At 37.0% G+C, this 25,927-nt stretch overlaps 1 protein-coding gene across 2 annotated transcripts in view; it reads right to left on the bottom strand.

The window, feature by feature from the left end:
- The window catches only part of SLC9A2 (solute carrier family 9 member A2), a 105,119-nt gene that overhangs the window by 68,036 nt on the left and 11,156 nt on the right, over positions 1 to 25,927 (bottom strand). The window contains exons 2-3 of one of the 2 annotated variants that reach the window (XM_072621731.1): positions 11,133 to 11,207; positions 10,744 to 11,036 (exon numbers count right to left, since the gene is read on the bottom strand). In XM_072621731.1, coding sequence (XP_072477832.1) covers positions 10,744 to 11,036; positions 11,133 to 11,207 — 368 coding nt within the window. Of the gene's footprint in view, positions 1 to 10,743; positions 11,208 to 25,927 lie in introns of both variants that reach the window. The other variant, XM_072621730.1, reaches the window with a different exon arrangement.

Raw genomic sequence — 25,927 nt, 5'->3', positions numbered from 1 at the left:
ATTCAGCATGGGACCAGAGTGAAGATCTCCATGCCAGATGTGTGGACTGAATCCCATCTCTTTGGTCCATTTCTTGCTGCTGCTGCTGCTTAAAGCATCTTGGGGTCTGCAAAGTTGGTTTTAAAAATGTTTTGGTAATTATATTTTGACATAATTTGTTTTCTTTTGTGTTGTGCATTTTATACATTTAAAAACTTTATTTAGCAAAGGAGTGCATAGGTTTCACCAAACTATTTAAGGGTCTAGGACAAACACACAAAAAAGTTAAAAAAGTCTTCTCAAAGGGTAGTTTTCTTTGAGTGAAGTGAGTATATAGGCAAAAAAGTGAATTACTTTTAGCTTATGTGTAGGGATGTGGTCTGGGCAGCTAGGTGACTGAGTGGATAGAGTGCTGGGCCTGGAGTCAGAAAGACTCATCTTCCTTAATTCAAATCTGGCCTCAGACACTTACTAGCTGTATCACCCTGGGCAAGTTCCTTAACACTATTTGCCTCAATTCCTTATCTGTCAAATGAGCTGGAGAAGGAAATGGCAAACCATTCTAGTATCTTTGCCAAGAAAACCTCAAATGGAGTCACAAAGAGTCAAGCAACTGAACAACAACAACAAGGGATGTAGTCTAACTATAAAATGATCAGACATTTTTATGTAGTTTGTAGAAATTAGTCAAGTTATGGTCACATGATATATCTCCCCACCCCATCCAAGTATATTCATATGCAATATACATAGAATTAACTTGCAAGGTTACAAAATAATAGGTCTAGAAATGGAGAACTGTAATCATGACTTTTAGTGGAAGACATGGTGATACTTCAATAGTCTCCTAATACATCTCCTTGCTTCTGTTGTAACCTCTTACCTCTCCAAATGATCTACACAGCTGCAAAGATATTTGTAATACACAAGTCTGGCCATGTCCCTGCTCAAGTATTTTTCATGGCTTCTTAGTACCTCTAGGATAAAATTTAAAACTGTTCCACTAGGCATTGAAAGCCCCTCATAGCCTGGTTCCAACCTACCTTTCCATATTTACTTCACATTACCCCTCTTCATAAACTCTCACTTGCTATAATCTGATTTGGCTTTCCATTCTTAGCCTTTGTGTCTGCACGGGCCATCCCCACTCCCTAGAATTCCCTCCTTCCTCCTCTCTGCCTTTTCAATCCTTGGCTTCCTTCCAGGCTCATTTCTGACTCCACTTCCCACAAGAAGCCTTTCCTGATCCCCTAGTTATCTGTGTTCTGACCCTTCTCAAATCAGCTTGTAGTCATTTATACACATAAATAAAGTAGTACCCCAAGAATCTGTCTCTAATAGAGAGCCTCTCCTGATTCCCTCCTTGTCTATGCTCACGTCTCTTCAAATAACCTTGCCCTTATTTTCCATATAAACAGTTTCACCCTCAATAAAATGTAAGTTCACTGAGGAAAAGAATCCTGTTTAAAAACTGTCTTCAAATCCTTAGCACCAAACACAACACTTTACACATAAAAATTAATAAATATTTCTTGATTTTAATTTCTTGGTTGAGTTTCAAGAATACTGTGAACAATCTATAGTGTTGTGTGTGTGTGTGTGTGTGTGTGTGTGTGTGTTATCTTTGAGAGATTACCAGAGTACTGTTTCTGTATATCACTACTTTAAATACTCCTTACACAAGGGGATCACTTCATATCCAAATTATTTAGATTATTGCAAAGGACTTCTGGTTGACTTCCTTCATTGTCATCTTCCTGACACAAATCCAGAACTGTAAAATTAAACTTCCTCAAATTTCATTTTTCATATCTCCTTGTCCTACTCAAAAACATTTCAAAAGCCCTCTGTTACTCACCGCTTTAGGCCAAAGTCTTCTGCTTAGGGATCCAGAGTTTCCCTAATCTTGTCCCATTAGATTTAGCAAAATTTATTTCTCATTCTTCTCTAACACATTCTGTTCTACTCTCTGTAATGCCCCATAGAAAACATGCTAATTTCCATCTTTGTGCCTTCTTTCTATTGTGCCCTTTGCCTAGAGTGGCTTCCCTCCTCTATTCCATTTATTCACAGCCTATTCAAAAGCATTAATGGCTAAGAGCTACCTTCACTTGAGAGCTTCCCTGTCCATTGGAGTCCTCACTGATCTCTTTCCCTTACAGCATCTACAATCATATTTCACAATTTGGACCCTCTCTTGTATTGTTCCTTATTATTTCATACCTTTAAGTCTCCAATTAAAGTTCAAACTCCCAAGGGTAAAATCACATTACATTTCTCCTTTAACTCCACAGAGTCTGATACAGTGGCAATGGGATGGTGTATAAAGTTCTAAGAAGTGACTAGCAACATGGGGTTGATCAAAGTAAGTCTGTATGCTTTTCCATTTTTTTTTATATTATCTAATTATTTAATGGTGTGCTTCATTTTCAATATGGTCCCTTTTAGTTTTTAAAATGGTAACACTGAGTCATAGAGGTTTTATTTTGGGCCCATGGATCAGAGGATACATTTTGATCATTCCTGCTGTTAGTGTGGATGTCACTGCAAAGTTGGAAAGGAACATTTTAGCTAGACAAATTCCTCTTGTGACCATGAAATGTTTCCTCACCAACAAGGGAGTTTTCCATAACATCTCATCTGATTTACCTTGAAACTCTCACCTAATGATCAGCACAAGATAAAATTATTTTAGTTTCAACTGGCCACAATCCCAGAGTTGGTTCCCAAATATTCTTTGACCTTATCACAAGTGCTGTGCTTAAATAGTGTCTTGTGGTTGCAATTATTTTTATATTACATTACTGTATTTCAAATGGGAAGTTGGGTGCAAGATTTCTCTCAGGTCATGCATGGGTGACAAATTTAATAATGATATTTTAGCAAGATTAAATTATGAGGTGTTCTAAGTTCTGCAATAAGGTGAATTTAGGAATTCAGAGTTATCTAATAACCAAGGATATGGTTAATGTTCTCTTAATAAGAACTAATATAAGTTCAGATACTTTTATTTCATTTTTAGCAGAACAATTTAAGATTCATGATGAAGGCTTAAGGAAGAAAACTAATTTGGAAGTGTTACTAATTACTTCCCAATTCCATAAGATTACATTTCATTACTAGGGCCACTGGGAGTGACTGGAGCTTGAGAATACTTCATTGGACTCCTTTCAATTGGCAACCTTGCCTCAATGAATTCAAGTTATATGTTCAAGAGAACATGGGGATTTAAATAGATAAAACGTTAAAGTGACCACACAAGAACCCAACTTTGTCATGAGATGGAAGCATGTGCCAGAAAGATTCATGTAAATAAGTGACTGAATTCATACAAGTGTTTAAGTCTAGAATACACTGAAATCTCAGCATTTCTCAACAACTGTGAACTCCTTGATAGCACAAGTTGTTTTGTTTTTGCTTTCATCTTTCTTTGTATCTTCAGCACTTAGCACAGTGCCTGCCAAGTAGTAGGTTATCAATAAATGCTTGTATACTGATAACTAAGGAAGTAAGAAATATTTTTCCACTAAGAAAAAAAAATTGGGAAAAAAATTTTTTTCCCCTTGTGATAGAAGAGTTATAAAAAAGGTCAGGGAATTCTAATCAAGAAATTTCCGAGGCCATAAAAATATTTTCCCCCTAAAATACCATGAAAGAAAGCAGTTTATTCATATTCTGAATAAAGAACTACACTGGAGGCAGGTCTCAGACTCTGGTTCCTGAATGGCCCATTCATTCTAGGCAAGTCACTTAACCTCTATGTCCTTCCATGGGACTAATCTACTGTGCTGTGATTATGTTCCCTTACCCCAAGATCCCTACTCCAAAGACCTCTTTCTTTTTTTTCAGTCTTTAATAATATTTTATTGTTTTCCCAATTACATGTAAAAATAATTTTAAACATTTGCTTTTAAAAATTTTGAATTCCAAATAGAGAATTTTTCCTTTTTCCCTCCTTCCTCTTCTCTCCCTGAGATAGCAAACAATTTGTTATAGGTTATATGTGTGTACAGAAAACATAGATCCATATTAGTCATGTGGGGGAAGAAAACACATGATTCTCTCCCCAAAAAAGTAAAAAATAGTATGCTTAGATCTTCACTCAGACTCCATCAGTTCTTTCTCTGAAGGTGGATAGCATTTTTCATCACAAGTCCTTTGTAAGTGTCTTAGACAATGATCCTTCTCCTTCATAAGAAGTACTATAGGAAAAATATGATTTAATTAAAAGATAATACTAAAAGACAGAAAAGAAAGATATGTAGACAAGACTATACCTATGTTTTACCTAACTTTGGAAGTTTTCAAAGTACTTTTTTTAGTTAAATAGGAAACATTTTTTTTTTCAAAACCATTCCTCCAAAATCCAATAAAGCTGTACGTCAATGGAGTTATAATTAAGTCCTTAGCTATTTTCTGCCTAGCCTCCTTTTATATCTCTCCAGCACTGGAAAGATGCCTCTTCCAACTCTCATGTGCTGCATACCAATGAAGACATGAATGAGTATAAGATTTTTTCACCTGGTTTATTTATTCATTCTAGAGACAGTAACTCAACACAGGAAATTCCTTTTCTCCGACCTTTCCCCTGCTTCCTACTGTACTTTCCTAGTGAACAAATGGCCTGGATTAACTTTTTCAAGAATGATGATGTCATCACTTACTCAAGTGAAGCAAAATTATACCCATAAATGACCCTCTGGGAGTAAAGATCTCACCTAAAGATGTTGAATTTGCTCCCATTTACCGAATGGCAGTTAATAAATCACTTATTTTTATATTTAGAAGTCAAGTAGTAAGTACATCAAATACCATTCTATGACATAAATTAAAAAGCTGCATTTGTATTTACTGGTAGAAAAAATAAGCATGCATACAAATGCGGCCTAGTGGATAGGGGCTTCAGTAGAAATAGAAAAATGGTCAATAGAAAAACACAATAAAGAATGTGAGTGTTCATGATAAATATAAATGCTCTGCTCTTTGGAAATCTAAATATGAGATAATTAAGTGTAGGTACCACACAATACCCTATGTAATAATATAACCATGTTCTCTTTGCTTCTTTCTAGGTTTTTATGACTCTCTCTCTCTCTCTCTTTCTCTCATCTCTTCCTCCCCATCTGACTGCTCTTTATCAGTTTCCTTTGTTGGATCATCATCTAGGTCATTCCTCCTCTGTTCTTCTTTTCTCCCTCTATACTATTTCAACTAGTAATCTCATCAGCTCCCATGGATGCAGCTATCATCTCTTTGCTAATGATTCTCAAATCTACCCAATCTTTCTAATGACTTTCAGTCTCACATCTCCAAATGCCTATTGGACATCTTGAATTGAATGTCCTGTAAACATCTCAACCTCAACATGTCCCAATCTGACCTCAACATAGTCCCCCTGAACCTATCCCCATCCAAACCTCTCTATTACTGCTGGGGGCACCACCATTTTCTCTATCACCCCGGCTAACAACCAAGGCATCATGCTTAACTCCTTATTCTCCCTCATCTCCCATATGCAATCTGTTGCCAAAATCTGTCAGTTTTTACCATCATAGCATCTCTCATACATGTCCCCTTCTCTGCTCTGACACTTCTACCAACCACCCTGGTTCAGGCTTTCATCACTTCATATCTGTACTATGTAATAGTGGGCTGGTTAGTCGGCCTGCCACAAGTCTCTTCCCACTTCAGTCCATCCTTCATTCAGCCACCAAAATGATTTTCCTGAAGCACAAGTCTGATCATAGTATGTCCCTACTCAATAAACTCCAGTGGCTTCTTATCACCTCCAGGATAAAATATAAAATCCTCTCTTTGACATAACTATCCTCCCTACCTTTCTGGTGTTCTCATATCTTATATCCCACCACAGTCTCCTTGATCCATTAACAATAGCCTCCTTACTGTTCATCAAACCAGACACCCTATCTCCCATCTCCCAACTCCTGGTCTTCTCACATGCTAACCCCATGCATAGAGTTCTTTCCAGTATCACCTCTGCCTCCTGACTTTCTTAGCTTCCTTCAGGTCCTAGCTAAAATCCTACCCTCAATAGCAAGCCTTTCCAAATTTCTGCTAAGTCTAGTGTCTTCCCTCCATGACTATTTAAAATTTATCCTATATATAACTTGCTTTTACATAGTTATTAACATATTGTCTCTTGCATGAAGACTGTGAGCTCCTTGAGAACAGGAACTGTGTTTTTCCCTTTCTTTTTATCCCTAGTCCTTAGCACAGTGCCTGACACAGAGTAGATTGACTGGCTATGGAATTTTACATACCTAGAATAGCATGTGCCAGAATGTATTCCTTTGGATCAAGAAGCTATAAAACCAACAATGGATGACAATGGTCAGCAACGGATAAACTACTGCTCTCTACATGTTCCCCCTTTTTCTCTTTATTACCAAGAGATTTAGGTATAAGCCAATGCTTCTCCTCTTAAAAAAAAAAAAACAAACAAAAAATTCCAACCTTAACTCTACTAGATCCAAGTGATTTAAAATGTTTTTTAATATGGACTTGGACCATATTTCTACAATTTTCCCCATTTACAGAGAGCCCTGTAACAAGAACGGAATAATTAATCCAAAAGTATTTCATATCTCCATTTATTCTCCTTGATTGTACCTACCTAGTGAATATGAGATATCTCAGGCTATGTTTTCATGACCTCAGATATCTGGATAAGTCAATAAAAAAAAAAATCAGGCAATCCAGTGAAAAATAAGTCAGTCAAACCAATTATTTGGTGTTAGGCAGACACAATATTCATTTGTTGGACTCAAATTTCAACTGAATTGACTGGTATTTTGGCATTGTGTAGCCAGAACCATAGGCTTCCTTGGTGTATCCTTTTCCTCACAGAATGTATACTGTGCTATGAAAGTCTCTTTCATTTGCAACTAGTGCACCATACTTTTGACCTATACCCACTGGCCATGTGACAAGTGCTTCCACATCTAAAGAATAACTACACTCCTTTTTGTTTGGGCTGGATAGCTCTTCCTTCTTTTTCTGTCCTTGTTCCTCCTTTCAGACTTGGAATGGCAGCTCCTTGGCTTGGCCCACTGCCCCAGCCTGTGTCAGCACTCCCTCTCTTTCCACAATCATTTCTTCCCCCTGATGGTTCTATGCCGAAACATCCGTCACTGCCCTGCATGTGCCTCTGGATCTTATTACCAAAGTATAAGTCTGTAATGATCCTCCCCAACCTCTCCACACATGAAGTATCATTTTACCAAAGGTTCTTTTGTGTATCTATGGGACTAACATGGTCTGAGTCCACGGTGGGGAAGCAGACACATTTCTATCTTCCTGCTAACTATGATTTTCTCCAATTTGTATAGTCTCTACATTTCAATTCTTTAAAAAAAGAATATTCTTAAACTGTAGGTCATGACCCTATATGGGGTCATGACCCATAATTTAAGAAGTGCTGAAGGGGCTGTGAGCAGAAAAAGTTTAAGAAGCCCTGAAATAAATGATTGAACCACTGAATTACTTAAAGAGGGAGGGGCAGAGTACTGTGGAGGTATGACATCTAATTCCAAATTTTACATTAATGTTTTAACCTGATGTCCCAACACCTATAACTTTCCTACAAAGCAACATCAGGTAGAGAGTACATGGCTATTACTTCTCTTTAATTTATCCCCTTTTTCAATATTCAGTAGTGGTATTCTAGGAATCCTAGCTTTACAATATGAGACCCAGGAAGATTCCTGACATTCTATTTCTTCATGATGATTTTGCATGAATTTATATATTCTTCTATGCTTTGTCAAGGACAGCTAGGTGGCACAGGGAACAGACTGCTGGGGCCTGGAATCAGGAAGGCATGAGTTCAAATCTGGCCTCATATAATTACAAGCTGTGTGACCCTGGGCAAGTCACTTAACTTCAGTTTGCCTCAGTTTCCTCATCTATAAAATGAGCTGGAGAAGGAAATGGGCAACCACTTTAGTCTCTTTACAAAGAAAACCCCAGAGTCACCAAGAGTCTGACAGGACTGAACTACAGTAACAACAAAATGCCTTGTAAAGGGAAAAATGTGCACAAATGCAAGTCAGTATGGAGGAACTGGATTCTTCTGGGAATCTCAATGGGGTGTAAAATGTTTCTAGCTAAAATGCAGTCCAGGTAAGTTATTAACAAATCACTGTTAACAAAGAGTGGACTGAAGGGGTAGGATTTATGGCTTATGGAGTGTAACTTTTTGTAATAAAGTTTCAAACTACAGAGGAGTAGATTTTCTTTGTTAATAAAATATTTACTAAGTGTATTAACTGACGATCAAAGAAAACATCTGAGTGTAAAGCAACATAAGATCATAGACCTAAAACAGGAAGAACTTTCAGATGTCATTTAGTCCAATCTCCTCATTTAACAGATGAGGAAAGTAAGGCTCAGGGTCACAATGATTTTTCCAAGCTCACAAAAGCTGTTAAGAATCAGAAGCAACATTTGAACCCAGGTCATATACATTCCAGGTGACTGCCTAGACTGAGTTATAATCCTGCTACTACGGGTTAGTTTATTCCCATCATCTCTGTTATTTTGTCTTTAACATATTATCTCCTTTTACTACACCTTCTTCCATTTCTAAAGAAAAAAAACTGAGTGGATTAATGAAGAAATGGAAATAGTTTTTAATAGTGAAAGTACAGAGTCAGCTTTGGGTTATCTCAACTAAAAATGGTAATTGTGAATAATATATAACCAGAAATAATCCTGAAGACATGGATGCTTGGTTTAACCCAAATGGAGTGGGGAGCCTGCTGTTTCAAGGCCACAGGTGGCCCCTCTAGGTCCTCAAGTACAACCCTTCACAGAACAAACTTGCCTAAGACTATGAGTTATAGCTGTGCAGTTTGGATTCAGTGAAAGGCATATACTTCAGGACCTAGAGGGTCACATGTGGCCTTAAGACCTACAGTCCTGGAGGGTACCTTTTCTTATTGTCTGCATTAGTGATAGCTTTAAAGTTCTTTAGCTGGTGGGAAGTTCAATCAGCTCCTTTGCAATAGTGCCTGAGTGTGGCAGCAGGAGATAGGCAGGGAGGTTCCTGGAAGGGGAATAGGGGGTTAGAAAACTCTTTTGCTCTCTCTCCCTGGTGCCCTCGTAGGGTTTCAGGCTGGGGCTTCAAACTTTCAGTGCTGATGGTTGATAAACTCCATTGCCCCCAAAGTAAATGCTATCCCATAAATTAATTTTCATTCTAGAAAACACATCCACTGATTAAAAAAAAAAAAAAGATACATATCTATTGAATCCCAGGAGAAAGCCAGGCTGGAATAATAAATCTATGCTAAAATCATTAGCAAAATAAAAATGAATCCTCTTCAATAAAACTCCTCATTAACAGTTCAAAATGATACACCCAAAGACACATTTATTATTAGGCATTATTCATCCATTTTCTGATTTGCATAATGTCACTGTATCATATGTACAATATATCTTAGCATGAGCTCTCATCTAAATATTAATTGCTTCTCTTTTACCCAGAAACCCTGAGGGTCTTCCCCTCCCAGTTTGATTTGTCTTTTTTTTTTATTGATTAAAGGGGCCATCCCTTGAATAACTACTTAAAGAAGCCTATTCAATGAATGGGTGTATCTCACTCCAAATGTCAATGTCATAAGACCTTAGCCTGAAAGCACCAGGGTCTCACATTGTATCCTGAGCCATCTCCAGTCTCCCTGATGAATATCAGGCCACTAGACCCAGAAGGCTCAGGAGAAGAGAGCGAGTTTGGTGACCATGAGCAACCCTCCCTTACTCAAAGCAAAGTCAATTTTAAGTCATGTCATCATCTTGATGTCATGGCCCTCTTCCAAAACGAAGGACAAACACAACCTGTGAGTGAGTAGCAGCTTCCCTCCTTTCCTCTCCATCTCTATCTCCTCTCCTCTGGTGTTCTACCCAGGGGAAGGTACATCCCATGGCCAAAAGCTGCCTTTTTTCCTTTGGGTTTATTGGCTACATTTCTTGCTCAAGGTTAAGCCTTAAACCGAGTTCACTCTGGAGCTCACAGATTGGACAACCAGACCCCACCCAGCTAACACAAAGTGAATGTAATTACTAAATATTAATTGTTTCTCTTTTACCCAGGAACCCTGAGGGTCTTATCCCACTTTGATTTTTTTTTTAATTAAAGGGGCCATTCCTTGAATAACTATTTAAAGAAGCCTCTTCATTGAATGGGTGTACCTCACTCAAAATGTCAATGTGATAAGACCTTAGACTGAAAGCACCAGGATCTCACATGGTATCCTGAGCCATCTCCAGTCTTCCTGATGAATATCAGGCCACTAGACCCAGAAGGCTCAGGAGAAGAAAGTGAGGTTGGTGACTCTGCACAGCCCTCCCTCATTCAAATCAAAGTCAACTGCAAGTCATGTCATCATCTTAATGTCATGGTCCTCTTCAAGAACGAAGGACAAACGCAACAAATCATGAGTTTTCATCAATAACTTGGGGACCTGATAAATCCCTTGAATTATGATCAAAGAGTATTCTTTTGGAAATAACAGTATGGTAAATCATTAAAGATTCATATGTCAACATCACTTTCAAGTCCCCTCTGATACTGAAAATCAGCTTGTATGGTCTAGGATTTGAAAGCAACACAACTGTGCTGGAGGCATCTTCTTAGCATTTCCAAATGGGAATTTGCTTGCCAAAAAAAAAAAAAAAAAAGATGGAAGTAGGATTTGTTATTATTCAACAGTGAGAAGACAATTCAGAAAAATAACTTACCACTGTCACAGCATCATTCAACAGTGACTCTCCAAATACCAGGATGTAAAGCTGTTCATTGACATGAATGTTTTCAAAAACAGCAAGCACAGCCACGGGATCCACAGCTGAAATCAAGCTGCCAAAAAGCAGGCTCTGTAGCAAAGTGATGTCAGTCAAGCCAAATGCTTCAATCTGGCAGATGCCAAACAGAGAGATCCCAATGCCAATAGAATTCCAAAGGGTCCCTACAACAGCATACCAGAATATGGTGCCAATGTTCTCAAAGAAAGGACGGGTTGGCATAAAATATCCTGCATCAAGAACAATGGGTGGAAGGAGATATAAGAAAAATACATCTGTCTTCATCGCAGGTGGAGACTTTTCTTCTACTCCAAATATAATCCCACCTAGTAGAAGTCCAACCATGATAAGAAGGCAGCTTTCAGGCACTATTGTAGGCAACTTGTGGTAGAGGTGAAAGCCTGGGAGAAAGAATAATAACAAAAAACAGTTTTTGGATCTGAACATTATTCTCATAAAGAGTCCTAACTTGTCCTTTAAAAAAAAAAACTTCTCAAAATCAGTAAAGTAGTATATTCAAACCTTTTAAAATGCATGATATTAAAGCGGAACTCATCTCCCCCTCTCCTTATTGAGTACATTCATGCTGAGTTAAAATTAGAAAGTAGAATTTTATAGTTAAATAATTACATAGTTTGGGTTTCATTCTTTAGCACACAACTCCCAGTAAAAACTGTATAAATATTGGACTGGGAGAATTAGATAAGATTCTGATATTCATACTAGTTTGATACATACTTTTTCTTTCATTTAATAATCGTAAAATGCAACAATTTTAGCATCCTTTTTTTTTTTTTTTTAATGAGGCACACTCCAATGAACAAAGTCTATTTTCTATAGAGAAAGCTTGTAAGAGTGGGTAGAATGCTGTACTTGAAGTCAGGAGTGCACAAGTTCAAAATCTGCCTCTGACACTAACTGCTTGAGCATGACCAAATCACTTATCTTTTCAGGGGCTCGTTTTTCTCATCTATAAAAGGAAGACAGTAATACCTGTTATGCCTACCTCACAGAGTTGCTTGGTTAACCTTAAAATATTATATGAATATTGATTATTATTATGCAGAATCTGTCACATAAAACACAGAAACTCAAATATACTCTATTACAATGTAAGAATCAAGGATTTGGAAGAGCTTATATTATAAGCTCAGAAATTTTGGATACATGATTTTATTTTTCTTATATTCTGAAGCTCTGCACTAAATATGTTGTGAATTATAATAACTGATGATATTATGTGTGGTTGAGACAGTCTAAAGAACTCAAAAGGAAATTAGCATTTTAAAATAAGACTTTTGAGAGCAGCCTTTATTCTCTTTAAAGAAAAAAAAAGGCTTTTTATAAAGTTATAATAGGTAGTATACAAAGATAGTCAATTGCCCCAACTGCTCAGTGCTTATGGCCTCCTGTCTACTGACTTCACTGCCCTACAGAGAAGGAAAGTAAATCCATTAACAACCAGGTCTTGTTGGGCTTTCAAGATATCGAACTAAGTGATGCCATTTATCCACAGCTATCATTATGTAATTGAGATGAAGAGGATAATAGTAGACCTCAATCTTCCCTATTTACCAAATCCCTAGGGTTGCTGTCAAGGATAAAATAAGAAAGCACCTTTATTGGAGTATAATATGGAATAAGGCTCAAAAATGCAACTCCAGGGTTTTCCATTGTCTAAGCTAAAGGCTTAGCACCACCAAGTCTATTTAACTGCTGAGATCTGCTGGAACACCATCTCTCCAAGACACAGAGGCAAATGGGAAGGCAACAAAGAAAAGAAACCTATAGTAGCAAGCACATTACGTGGCCATCTCCAGATCATGGCTCTTCTACTCTAGCCTTCATCTCTAGCTTCTCTGCTTCTGGAACCAACTTGGGCTCTAATGGGGATAAAGATGGGGGAGGAAATCTAAGCTAGGATCCAAGTTTCACTTCACTTCCTTGACTTCTCCAGAGTATACCTTCAAGCCCCTTTCCTGTTTCCCTTTATATCTTGTCTTCTGCTTTAAAATCTAAGTCTCCTGAGGGAAAAGAATATCTTGTTTGCTTGTATTTATATCCTTAGTACTTAATACACTGCCTGACCTATAGTATGCCTTTAATAAATGCTCTATCCATCCAATCATTAGATACAAGGACACTCTCAAAGTTTCTCTGAAGAACTTTAGAAGTGATTGCTTGGCATGGGAGATGCTGGCAAAGGAACACCCAACATGGCATGCCTGCAACAAAGAAGGTGGTATGCTCTATGAGCAAAGCAGAATTTCAGTAGCTCAAAAGAAATGTGAGATGCATAATTTAGACACATCTCCCCCTGAAATGTTCACCTGGACAATTTGTGCCTGAGCTGTGGCAGAACACCCTGAGCTCATATTGACAGTTGGAGACACTGTACCCTGACCCCAACAAAGTGATGTCAGTTTGGTCCTCTTCAAGAACAGAGGATAACAACCCTTTCATCCACCCATCCACCCATCCATCATTTATATCTATCTGTCTGTCTGTCTGTCTTGTCTCTCTAGGCAAAACTATATATTTGTCCCTCACTTCTACTTTCTGTGTTCTTTTCTCCCTTTTTAATGCACCCTAGATCAAGAGGATTATTGTTTATATGCTGTTCTAGCCTAGTTTTCCAGGGCAGAAAACCCTTAATAAAATAATTCACACTAGAGTATTAGCAGTTTTAATGTATTAACCTATTCCCATAATGAATGCATTTTTTTAAAGATCACTATATGGAGAGAAAGAAGGACTGTGAAAAGTAAATCTCTAACAACAGATATCCAGAAACTATGACATCTATATGAGGGTAAATATGGTCCCTTTTACATCATATTCTACAGACCAAATGGCCTACTATCTCTAGATACACATAAAGTCAGCACTGGTCAGATTATCTTGGAAGAAAAGTTAAGCAAAGAGAACAATCCCAGAAATACAAAAAAAGACACTGAAGGTAAACAGTATGATTAATTGATTCAGAACTAGTAAGCATAATCAGAAAAGATAACGATTAGGTATTATAGGAATAAAATCAGTAACAGCATAATAAGAAAGACTAGTAAAGCTGGTAAATATTTATTCAAAGGTATAAAGTCACAGCAGTGCTATGGCAATTATTTCTATCCATTTTTTTAATGGGCTCTTCTTTCATCAGTTACAAATGCTTTGATCATTCAGTTTAGGGCTCTGATAACAGAGTATTTAAAAAATGCAATACAAAGAAGAATGAATAAATTGACCATGATGCTCTACAGTTAATAAAAGGTTAAATAACTTTGATGGGTAGCATTCATGGGTAGCATAGGAAAGCAAAAATTTTTTTTTAGATTTGGTTGCTCAAAAAAACAAAAAAACCATAATATATTTAAATTTCACTGGCTTACCTAACAGAAGAAATGAATTGGACCCAAAAAAAGTTTTATATGAGCAAAGGAAAACTGTGTTTGCATGGAATACCACACTATTCTTCCTGATAACTTTTTTTGTCTGGATTCAAAGTAAAGTATTGATCACAATAGTTTCTGAAATTACTTACAGGAATTCTTTTTTAGTCATACCCTCTCTAAGTCTTGGCTACTACTCAAGTACCAGGGAATTATGGGATTTAGAGTTAAGAGGGACCCTAGAGATCATCTGGTTTTAGTCTAATCTCACTAACAAATAAGGAAACTGGGATCCACAGAGGTTGAATGACTTGTCCAAGGTCACATTATTAACTTTTTTATATCATTTACATTACAGTATATTTTCTTTGTTTAGGTGTTCATTACTTTACATTTCTGGCTTGCTTCTATTTAGAGTATCCTGGGCACTGAGCCCTATTTCATTCAATTTTTATTATGGGTACATAAAATTCTGTGAATATGAGTGCTTCACAAATGATTTACTAATCTACTTTCATGGCAGCAGAAACTCATTAAGATAGAAAGGAGTCAGGGCCATGCGTCTTTTTACTTACTCAGAAAAGGAACTATCCTCTCGTAACTAAACCATGTTAAAATTTTTTGTTCATAAGTTGTATTTATGGTTACATCATAGTCACCAGATTTTCAGATCATACTTATTGAAAATCATTTGAGCCTGATGCTTGAGCACTTGATTTTCATTTTACTGTTACCTTATTGCCTCATATCTCAGGCTCTAATGGACTTTCTGAGACTAGAGATAAAGGATCAATTGTTGTAGTTCAGTCCTTTGAGACTCTTCATAACCCATCTGGGATTTCCTTGGCAAAGATACTAGAATGATTTGCTATTTCCTTCCCCAGATGAGGAAACTGAGGCAAACAATTAAATAACTTGCTCAGCTAGCAAATGTCTGAGGCAGGATTTGAACTCAGTTCTTCCTGATCCAGGTCTGGTATTCTATCCTTTGTGCCACTTAGCCACCCCTAAGAATCATAAGATAGATTTAGACATAGAAGGGCCCTTAGAAGTCATTGTGTCCAACTCTCATTTTACAAATAAGTAAACTGCTACCAGAAGAGATTAAGTGACTTGCCTAAGGTTTCACAGCTAGGAAGAATTCAAACCCAGTTTCTTTAAATCCAAACCCAGGAGTTTTCCCAGTACATCATACTGCCTCCATAATGATTTCCACAATATCTCCTGATGTTAGACAATGTCAGTGGAAATTTTATTTTCTTCAGCATACTGGTCAATTAGCAGTACCAGGTACTATGCTAGGTGCTGGATGCCAAAGACTATTTAAGTCAGAAGTTTGTGTTTCTTTCTTTTTCTTCTAAAGAAATTCAAAGTGCTTTTGCAGCTCTATAATTTCCTATGTAACACAGAAGCTGAAAACATCATTTCACCAGAGATGTGGTTACAAGAATTACCCAGAGTCACATTATTTCAATGTATTCATATTTTCCAGGCACTGGCAATACCTAAAGTAAATGGAAACAGTTTGTATGCTCAAGAAGCTTACATTCTAAGGGGGGACAACATGCTCACATAGAGGTATATACAGAACATATATGAAGTAGAAACTATTCAATTCCTGGAGGAAGACATTAGCAGTTTTCTGCAGAAGATGGCGCTTCAGTTGAATCTTCCATGGTGGATGTTAGACTAGGGACTTAACCTCCAGAATAGCTGTCAATGGCTACTAAAGACACAGAGCTTTCAATCTCATGAATCACTAAAGAACGTATCCCCACTTCTTTTCCCTACTTTTATCTGAATCCATCAATCAACAATAACAACAAAAAAACTCAGTGACTGAGACACTGCAACCTATCAGAAGCTATGCCAGATGTGGAGAATACAGGGACAGAAGGGAAACAATCCTTACCCTCAAGGTTCTGGCACTCTATGAAGGAGACAAGTGAATATTAAAATGCACTAATATATTTTATATACCATATAGTACAGGATATATTTTGTCCATATATACATATATAATGCTAAGATATATTAATATATTACAACGATGTATCATATATCAATCTATTGCATATAGTATGATATATGCTATCATATATGCCATGTGTAATATGACATAGTATGTTATAACATGACCTATAATATATTGTCATATTGTCATACTCAATGTGCCATGTAATCTATTATAATATGCATGCTACATTAATACATCATATATCCTAACAATATGATAATATATAGAACATATTATAATACAGAATATGGTATCTTATACATGATCTTATATATTATGTTAACAATGTATAATAGGACATATAATATATGTTATATCTTATGTAATATAATAATATATCTTACCTAATATAATAATGTGTTAATAGACAATATAATAAAATATTACTAAAATAAATACATGGTAAGTTAGGAGTAAAGCATTAGCAGCCAGGAAGACAAAAAAAGACCACACATAGCAGGTGGAGCTGGAACAGATTTGAAGGTGCCAGTGGATTCTAAGAGGTAAAGTTACACTTCAGGCAAGAAGAAACAGTCATGCAAAGGATCAGAGGAGATGAATGGTGTGTTGTGTGTAAGGAACAGCAAGAAACTGTTCTTTTGGGGATGATAGAATATAGAGAGCAAAGGAATGTATAAATAAGGTTGGAAAAGTAGATCGGGGTTACGCTGTTATGGACTGTAAAATCCTAACAGAAAAACTTATGTTCACTTTATGCGAATGGTGCTGAAAAACTGCTGCATTTATAATTACTATCAACCTGAGTGCCAAACAGTATGTTGTTACTAATTCTGAGCACGTAGAAATCCCAGTATGACATATAAAACTCTTCAAATACAGAGCCAGGCACAAATGAAGAAGTATAAAGGCCATACAATTTTTCTAGTAAATTTGGAGTAATCCAGGCATCTGGTTCAAATAGTTCAAGTGAAATAAGAAAGAACATTGAAAAAGGAACTATGAATTAGTTATATATAATTTGGTTTTTAAGACATACATGTACATACATGTGTGCAGTACTATATATACTATACATATGCTACTATATAATTCTTTAAAATATATAACATTAATTTTAACAAATTAATAACAAATTGATCTGTATCTCCTTTTGTAATTTTTTCTTGTGTATATTTTAAAATGTTGATGCAATTCCTTTTTTTCTTCATGGGGAAGGCTTTGTAGCCAACTCTGATGGAATGTTTGCTTCTCATACTAAATCACAGTCACAGTATCATGACTGAAGGTAGGAATTATTGACAAGTTCAGAGTCAGTTATTACCCTGCAAGTGATAAAATGAATCACTATAAGGTTTAAAACTCTCTTAAACTTTTGCTTAAACTTTAACCAAATGGTTCTTCTACTAAAATCATATAAAATAGTAACAAATTCAATCTCTTTTGGTAGAAGTAATTTTGCAGGTTGCTTAAAAGGAAACCAGAGGATAAAAACGAATTAAAGCCATAGACAAAAAGGTGAAAAAATATTAGAGAAATGGTACCCATGGTCACTGGAGTTCCCTGCCAAAGTCTCAAAAACTCTCCAGAGGACCCATAGCTGGTTCTCAGATTAATCTACCCTAGGGAAAAAGATAACCCTTCTCCCAAAAAAGTTTACTGCATCAGGTCCCCTTCCTTATTTGCAACAGTCCTGACAACAATGAATTTCTACTCTTATATTAGGTGACTGACTTGGATTCCTCCTCATTCCTATCATCAAACCCAGAAGACATGGAGAACCTAATAGAATCTTGTAGCACAAATACAATATCCCAGGTTGGGACAGGACATCTAAGGCATACCAGTCCTTCTGAAAGGTAGACAATTCCTGCTTTGTCCCATTCATATCCCATAGACATATCAAAGGATTATACTACAGTTAGGAGGCCAGACTGCCTGACCAGGTTAGGTATTCAATGGTCTAAGGGGGAAAAGAGAGGTCTTCTAAACAGTCCCTTTCCCTTAAATAGGTTTTGGTCGGATATAGCTGGGAGAGCCCTAAATATTGAGTGAAAAATTACATATTCAATAACAAGAGGAAATTCTAGCAGTGGGTTATTTCCTCATCCTAACATGGCTGCTGCTACTCTCCAATCCCCATGTAGAATCAGAAAATAAATGATTGTTACAGGCACTGTTTTTGCTTTGGGTACTGACTATTATCTTAATTATTCCACTGTGACTTGTAGGTATTTATCTGGGTCTCTACAATCTCCATTAAAACATCTGAATTCAGTGAGATCATTGCTAATTGGCTAATCTGGTCATTTCATAGACTTCTTCCCAAGATGCTGATGAAAAAGTGACATGGAGTGATGCGGTTAAATGAAACTGGCATGATGATTTTCCTTACCAAAATATAATGTAGAAATGATATTTGGGAGCTGAGGAGAGCCAGTGAAAAAATAGGTAGAGGAAACTGTAGCACTATCTGTTCATAGTGTTTGCCACCTTTTAATTTAGAATGATTCACAGTTTTAATTTTCTATAAGCTCTTCCATTATTCTTGTACTGCTAAAAAAAAAAAAAGGTTTCTAATTAATGTAGTGATTCTCCTCCCTCCCCCAGCACCCTGTTCTCACAGCTGGCTTAGACACCCTACCTACTTCCCTCCAAAGCATCCCCAATGTAGTTATCTAAATTGTGGCTTCTTCCATCCAGAGCTACTATGATATGTAAATTTTATTTGAAGAGAACTAGAAACATGTGCAAAAGGTAGAAGAGTTCCCCTCCACCTCCTCTTTTCTGTTCTCTCCAGCTATATCTGCAAAATCTGTGAAGAGATTCACTAAGTTCAGGTCAACTGAGTTTTGTAACATTACCTATCAGGTTTATAATGATTTTCTCTATGCCTGCCAGATGTTTCTCTATTCAGACCCAGGTGATGTCTCTTTTGGATAGCAAGAACCATTTAGATAGCACGTGGGCATTGCATTCCTCACTTCATATAACAATTGTATGAACTGTAAAATAAATTTCCTCTATCTTCAATGAGCCCTCATTTATAAAATCATAGCACGATAAATCTATAACTGGAAGAGCCTTAAGAGATGCAACCTAATGCCCACTTTTACATTTCAGGAAATTGAAACCTAGAGAAGTTCAGGTCCTTGTCTAAGGTCACACAAGTTGCACAAAAAGTGGCAAAGTCAAGATTCAAACTCAGGTTCCATTCCCCAAACTCTCATTTTGTATTCTGTCACCTCCAATCCAAGGCTATCTCTGGAGAACTTTAGATGTCTTATTTTCAAACACTGAAAGTTGCCCTTGAATACTATTATCCAGTCTGGATTGACTGTTCTTTCTCCTACTGCTTCATGTTAAGCATAGCACAACTGCCACTAATGAAACTCATTCTGAGTAAGCTGTTGCAGCAGATCCAAATCTCACACCTATAAAAAAAAGTTTAACAGTACCCATGTGATTTTATAGAGCTTGTAATTCATTCTAAACTTTATGACATAGCACTAACTCCCTGTTCTCCATCAAAAGAAAAGTCACTGTTATTGATCTGAGTTCATTTCAATGTCCATCATGGATAGCAGTACTGATTTCTAATTCCTGGAGCATGCCATAATAATGGCTAATGAAGAAATACTTATATTTGACCTGGAAAGGATCAGTCTTTATGGTGGCATGAGTATGACAATCAGAGTTTGTTTCTTCCCTCTGCCCCCTACTGCCAACAAAGCTGAGATGGCAGACCAATGAGGGTATTTCAGTTGTGATGAATTTGTCTCTATGCTTATGCTGAGTCAGGGTGTGACAATTACCTTGAATGACTTCTGATAAGGTTTCTGCTTTATAATAACCTAGATTAAACACTAATTTCACACAAGTCAATAATTGAAAGTAACTTCCAGGCAACTCTCCTAAACTGGCTTTTACTGCCTGGAGCCAGCATGCTTTCATCCCTCTCAGATTAGTGAATGGTTTACTCTTTTCTGCCAAAGTTATACTTAAATTATACAGATTCTTGAATGAGTCAGTGTTATGTATTAATTGGGTATGATAGTCTCTATTTATAAATAGAATTTACCATTTACTTAAATAGAACAAAGCATATTAATAACCTCCATAAATCTGACCTAATGTAATTTTTTTCAATGGAACGGGTATCAGTGCTTTGTTTTTATCAGATTAGGGAAGGTAGTTGGCACATTGGATAGAATGCCAGATCTAGAGTCAGAAAGACCTAAATTCAGATCTGATCTCGGACACTTACTAGCTGAATGACCTAAGCAAATCACTTAATCCTCAGGTTCTTCACCTGGAAAATGAGGTGGAGAAGGAAACGGCAAACCACTCCAGTATCTTTGCCAAGAAAATACCAAAAGGGGTCATAAAGAGTTGGACATGACTGAAACAAGTGAACAACAGTCACTTGGTTATTCTCTAAATGTAATTTGCTAATATTAGGGGATATAACAAAGGTTGTGTGGCATAATAGGTACAGAGATAGCTTTGGAAACAAGAAAATCTGGGTAAAAGTCTTGACTGACTTTTATTTGTCTGTGTGACCCCCTGCAATTATTTCTTAATGTCCTAATCTGCATCTGTAAAGGTAATTTTCTTAATCTAGAAGTCCATTATACAAATGAAATCACAGTCAGTACCCAACCCCAGAAGACAGTACTGGCTCCTCAGTAATAAAATGACAATAATGGTAATTGTTAATCATATGATAGCAATGATAATTAATGATAATAACTGGCATTTGCATAGTTCTCTAAGATTTGCAAAGTTATTTAGTATACTTTATTTCATTTGAGCCTCATAACAGCTCCTGGTAGTCCTGTGGAATTGCTGGGGGAATAAAGATTTTGGCAGCATGGGGAACTCCTGGTGTGAGAACACCCTCCGCTAACGCAGACACAATCTGAGTGAATCCTGTGAAGTTCTCTGAGGCACACAGAGATAAACTTGCTCAGGATCCCACAGTTTAAAACTATCAGGGCAGGATTTGAACCTAGGTTTTCTTGATTCCAAGTCCAGTATGCTATCTGCTATAGCACACTGTATTAGGTTGTAGATTGGTATTGTTATCTCCATTTTATAGATGAGGAAACTGAGGATCCAAAAGGGGGTTTATCTGGCATCTGTAGATGGCCACGATTATACTCCTCAAGTAGAGTACTAGAAAATATATCTGAAATGAACTTAGAAATTTTTCTCTATTTCCCACCATTGAATTTAAAACCCAGGTCTCTCTTGATTCTAAGTGCAGTGTTCTTCACTGTGCCACCCATGAAATGACTAGGGTTAAGGATGTCACTTTTTCTATATTTGCCTAAAATATTGAGACAACTGCTCCAAAAAAGTTATGCATCCATTCCTAAAGTCTCAATAAGTTAGGTCATCAGAATCATCATGAGACTTATTTCTGTATCAGAGAAATGTTTTGGCCTGATCAGAGTCTGGAAATTAATAATGTTTCCAATTACATAGTGTTTGAAGGTTTACAAAATACTTTATACAGGTTATCTCATTCAATTCTCACAACAATCCTGTGAAGTAAGTGCTATTATAATTCCCTCACAGATGAAAAAAACAAAACAAAACACCTGAGGCTGAGAAAGTTTAAGTGACTTGCTCAGGAGCACAAAGCTAGAAAAAGCTGCCTTGACAAGATTTAAACTCAGGTCTTCCTGATTTCAAGTTCAGCATCTTGACCAAACTTGACCAAACTATTTGAAGTTGAAAGAATAGTTAAGTTTCTTTGATTTCCAGTTTAAGTTGCTGTCATCCTCTAAGAATTAGGAAAAACCACTAAATCTTGATGTCTTAAAGACACTATGAATGGGTCCTGGGACTAGTCACTTCATCTACGTGTGCCTCAGTTTCCTCATCCATAAGAAGAGAAATAGTAATATTTCCCAGAGTTGCTTGTGAGGATAAAATGAAATGATACTTGAAAATCCTTTTGCAAACCTTAAAAGTGTTATAAAAATAATAGCTATTATTATTTATAATTATTCTAAAGGACTCAGTTCTTTCACAGCTGTCAAGAGCTGAATTTCTAAGTAAGGATTTTCATGGGAAAAAAATTTCTGACATTGGGGAAGGACGGCAATGGAAGACGGTAGTGAATAAGTTGTCTTTCTAACTAAACATCTGGGATTACAGAAACTCAGAAATACATGAGACTTTAGGAAATCATGTAGTTCAACCCCTACTTGAGCAGGAATTCCCTCTACCTGCTATCAAACCACAATGGATTATTCACTATAAAGAAGAAACTGGGACCTAGCCACCATCTCTCCTATCATAATAACTATCCATAAATAGAACTATCTTCCTCCCTTCTTTCCAGCATTAATTCCCCTCCCCTAACAGACTGTAGATTATAGTAGGCACTTAATAAGTGTTTGTTGGACTGAACTGAATCATTCAGAAGTGATCAATTCCCTTTTCTCAGAAATACATAATGGCTAAATTGAATTGAGCCTCCCATTCATAGCATTCTAGGGTTCCCACCAATTACCTTTCCCAGCAGCACTTAATTGCATGAATCCCTCAGTCCAGCCCAGGTCACACTCCTCTGTTCCTGCCAGGCAAATCTGCTTACTATCAAAACCCACAATTTAGCCACATCTGAGTTTGAATTCATGCTGTTCTTTACATGCATGTATGATGCCCTGTTTCATATGATCACCATTTACCTCACTTTCCTTCTTTGAAATATGGCCTGTGATTCACCTCTTTTAAGAAAATTTCCCCCAATATATCAGTGTATACTTGTTATTAGAGAGGATAAGGGCGGTGGACTGCTCAAACTTGAGAGTTCTGAACTGCAGTTAAGACTGTCAGTTTTATTACTATCAGTAACACCTATCAGTGTTGACAATAAGTCCGGTGAGCCCTCCAGAAGTGGGGGTGGAAGGAGATTGGGCTAAGTAGATCAAAACTTTTATGCTAATCAGCAGTAAAATCAAACTGGGCAAGAGGAAGAATCAAAGTCAAAACAAAAACAAACAAACAAAAATGTCCTCACTAATCTTGTCTAGTTAGATATTCCCTTTAACTCTAGAAAACCCATTAGCACCCTTGTCTGTCTCTCTCTGTTCAGCAGCAATTAAGCACAATTTTTCAATCCTACCTTACATAATCATAGTGCTTTATATTTTTCCAGGTGCTTTTACATCCATCATCTCATTGAAATCACAATAGCCCTTAGATTATTCCTAAATTTGCTATGGCCTACACAAATGCTTCATGAGTCACCTTAGCAAGAGCAAGGGAAAAGTGACAGACTGTGTGATCCATTGGTGCCTCTGTTTTGTAATATCAGGAAAACTAGGGGAAGGCTTCCAAACCCAGTGGTCAGAGCATGTATGTATTTAAAACAGGACATGAGGGAGAAGCCTTCCATGGGCTGGAAAGGCATGGAGAAGTTGTGAAACTGTACGCTGTTGGGGGAAATACATCTAAGAGAGCACAGGTCTATAAATCCTGAGGTGGATAAATGTATTTATAAATAGGCAAATAAATGTTGGTTGTTTCTTGAACGAACAGAATTTTTTTTCTGCTGGCATTTCCTTTGCTAAAAGTATGTGAGCTCTTATGTGGTGCACACTATATTCCTTTGAAGTCTCAACAACAGTAGTACTAAAGTAGTGTTAATGAGGAACTGATTGGTATGAAGGCTGGGTGCTTGGTCTATAGGATTCATTCAATATCTTCCACTGAGAATAGCCAGTGTTATCCTTTAAGGGTGTAACTACAACATAGTACAGTATGTGGGAAACTGTGTTAGACCTGAAGGCTCTTTCCTTGGCAGGAAGAGCATTGGCCTTGGAACCTGAGGAATTTGGTTGAAATTTTGCCTCTAATGCTTACTATCTGTGTGATTTCTGGTAAGTCATTTAATCTCTACAGACTTCCTTTTTCTTACTCATAATAATACTAATAATAATGGATATAACTAACATTTACATATAAAAGGCATTGTGACAAATACAAGGCCAGACTTGGAATCAGGTAGATCTCAGTTCAAATTCTGCCTCAGACACTTACTAGATGTAAGATCCTGTATCACTTAACCTCTTTATGTGTGAATTTCCACTGAAATTCCAATAAAAGGAATGGATTAAATATTAGATTCTTCCCATTTCTCAATCTAGGATCCTATCATACAGTGATATGTATGTACATGATTTCATTTGGCCCCCAAAACAACCCTACAAGGTTGTTGTTCAACTGTTTCAGTCATGTCCCATCCTTAATGATCCCAATTGGGGTATGCTTAGTGATTTGCCATTTCCTTCTCCATTTCATTTTAAAGATGAGGAAACTGAGGCAACCAGAGTTAAGTGTCCTGTCCAGGGTCACACAGCTGGTAAGTGTCTGAAGCACTATCTGATAGGTTATCACAATTTTACAGATGAAGAAACTGAAAGAAGTCCTGGCCCTAGGTCACAGAACTATTATTAAGTGTCAAAGGAAGAATTCAAAATCAGGTCTTCCTTATTTTAAGTCCAGAGCTCTATCTCCTATGCTGTATTGATTCTACAAAGTGAGGAGATTGGACTAGATGATTTAGAAGATCCCTTCTAGTTCTAGATTTATGGTCCTGATCCCTTCTACTTCTCAATTTATGGTCCTGATCCCTTTTGGTTCTAGATTTGTAGACCTGATCCATTCTAGTTCTAGATTTATGGTCCTGGTTCAATGATTCTATGAATCCCTCTTCAGACATTTACTAGCTGTGTGAACAGGGAAAAGAAATTTAACATTTTGCAAATCTGAAAGTTCTATGTAGGGAGCAAGTAGTTGGCACACTGTATAGAGTGATGTGCCTGGAGTCAGGAAGATTAATCTTCCTGAGTTCAAATCTGGTTTCTAACACTTCCTGGCTGTGTGACCTTGGGTAAGTCACTTATCCCTATTTGTCTCAGTTTCCTCATCTCTAAAATGAGCTGAAGAAGTAAATGGTAAACCATTCCCATATCTTTGCCAAGAAAACCACAAATGGGGTCAGGAAGAGTCAGACACCATTGAAATGACTGAACAACAACAACGTTTTATGTAAATTTAAATGATTTTGAGAGAATGCCAACAGGTACTTTTCAGTACTAATTAAGAGAGAATAAGTGCTACTCCTTGATAAGATTAGCCAGATAGGAAAGCTAGGTCAAAATTTGACCTTAGAGCTTTCTTACTAATCCAGTATTCAACCAAAGAAAACGAAGGTCAGCCATGTAGTGACATAAGTAGGACTCAGTCTGTCTGTCCAGTCTTATTTCTCATTAATTCTCTTCATCTACTCTCTGATCCACTAAAACTAGAGATTTGCCATTTTTTTAAACAAGCTCTACATCTTTCTGCTTCCTTTTATGTATAATGTTCCCACTACCCAGTATATACTCCCCTGCTCTCTCTCTCCCCAATACTTCTCCTGAAATGCTATACATCCTATATATCCTGAAAGCTTTCCTGATTTCTCCTTTTGCAACCTAGGTGGCAATTTCAACCTCTCACTCTCTCTAGCCTCTCATATACAATTTGTTGCCAAGTCCAGTTGATTCTATCTTCACAGTATCTCTTGTATCTATCTCTTCTTCCCTGATATTGCCACCATCCTGGCACTTAGTTCACTGCCTGGCACATAGTAGGTGCTTAATAAATGCTTACTGATGACTTGATTGAATGCAGACTTTTATATTCTCACACCTAGATGGCTGCAATAACCTTCTTGTTGTTCTCCCTACCTCGT

Source organism: Notamacropus eugenii, chromosome 6 (assembly GCF_028372415.1).
Source record: "Notamacropus eugenii isolate mMacEug1 chromosome 6, mMacEug1.pri_v2, whole genome shotgun sequence".
Taxonomy (NCBI): domain Eukaryota; kingdom Metazoa; phylum Chordata; class Mammalia; order Diprotodontia; family Macropodidae; genus Notamacropus; species Notamacropus eugenii.
Note: the sequence above shows the minus strand (reverse complement) of the source record. Positions and strands in the feature narration are given on the sequence as shown.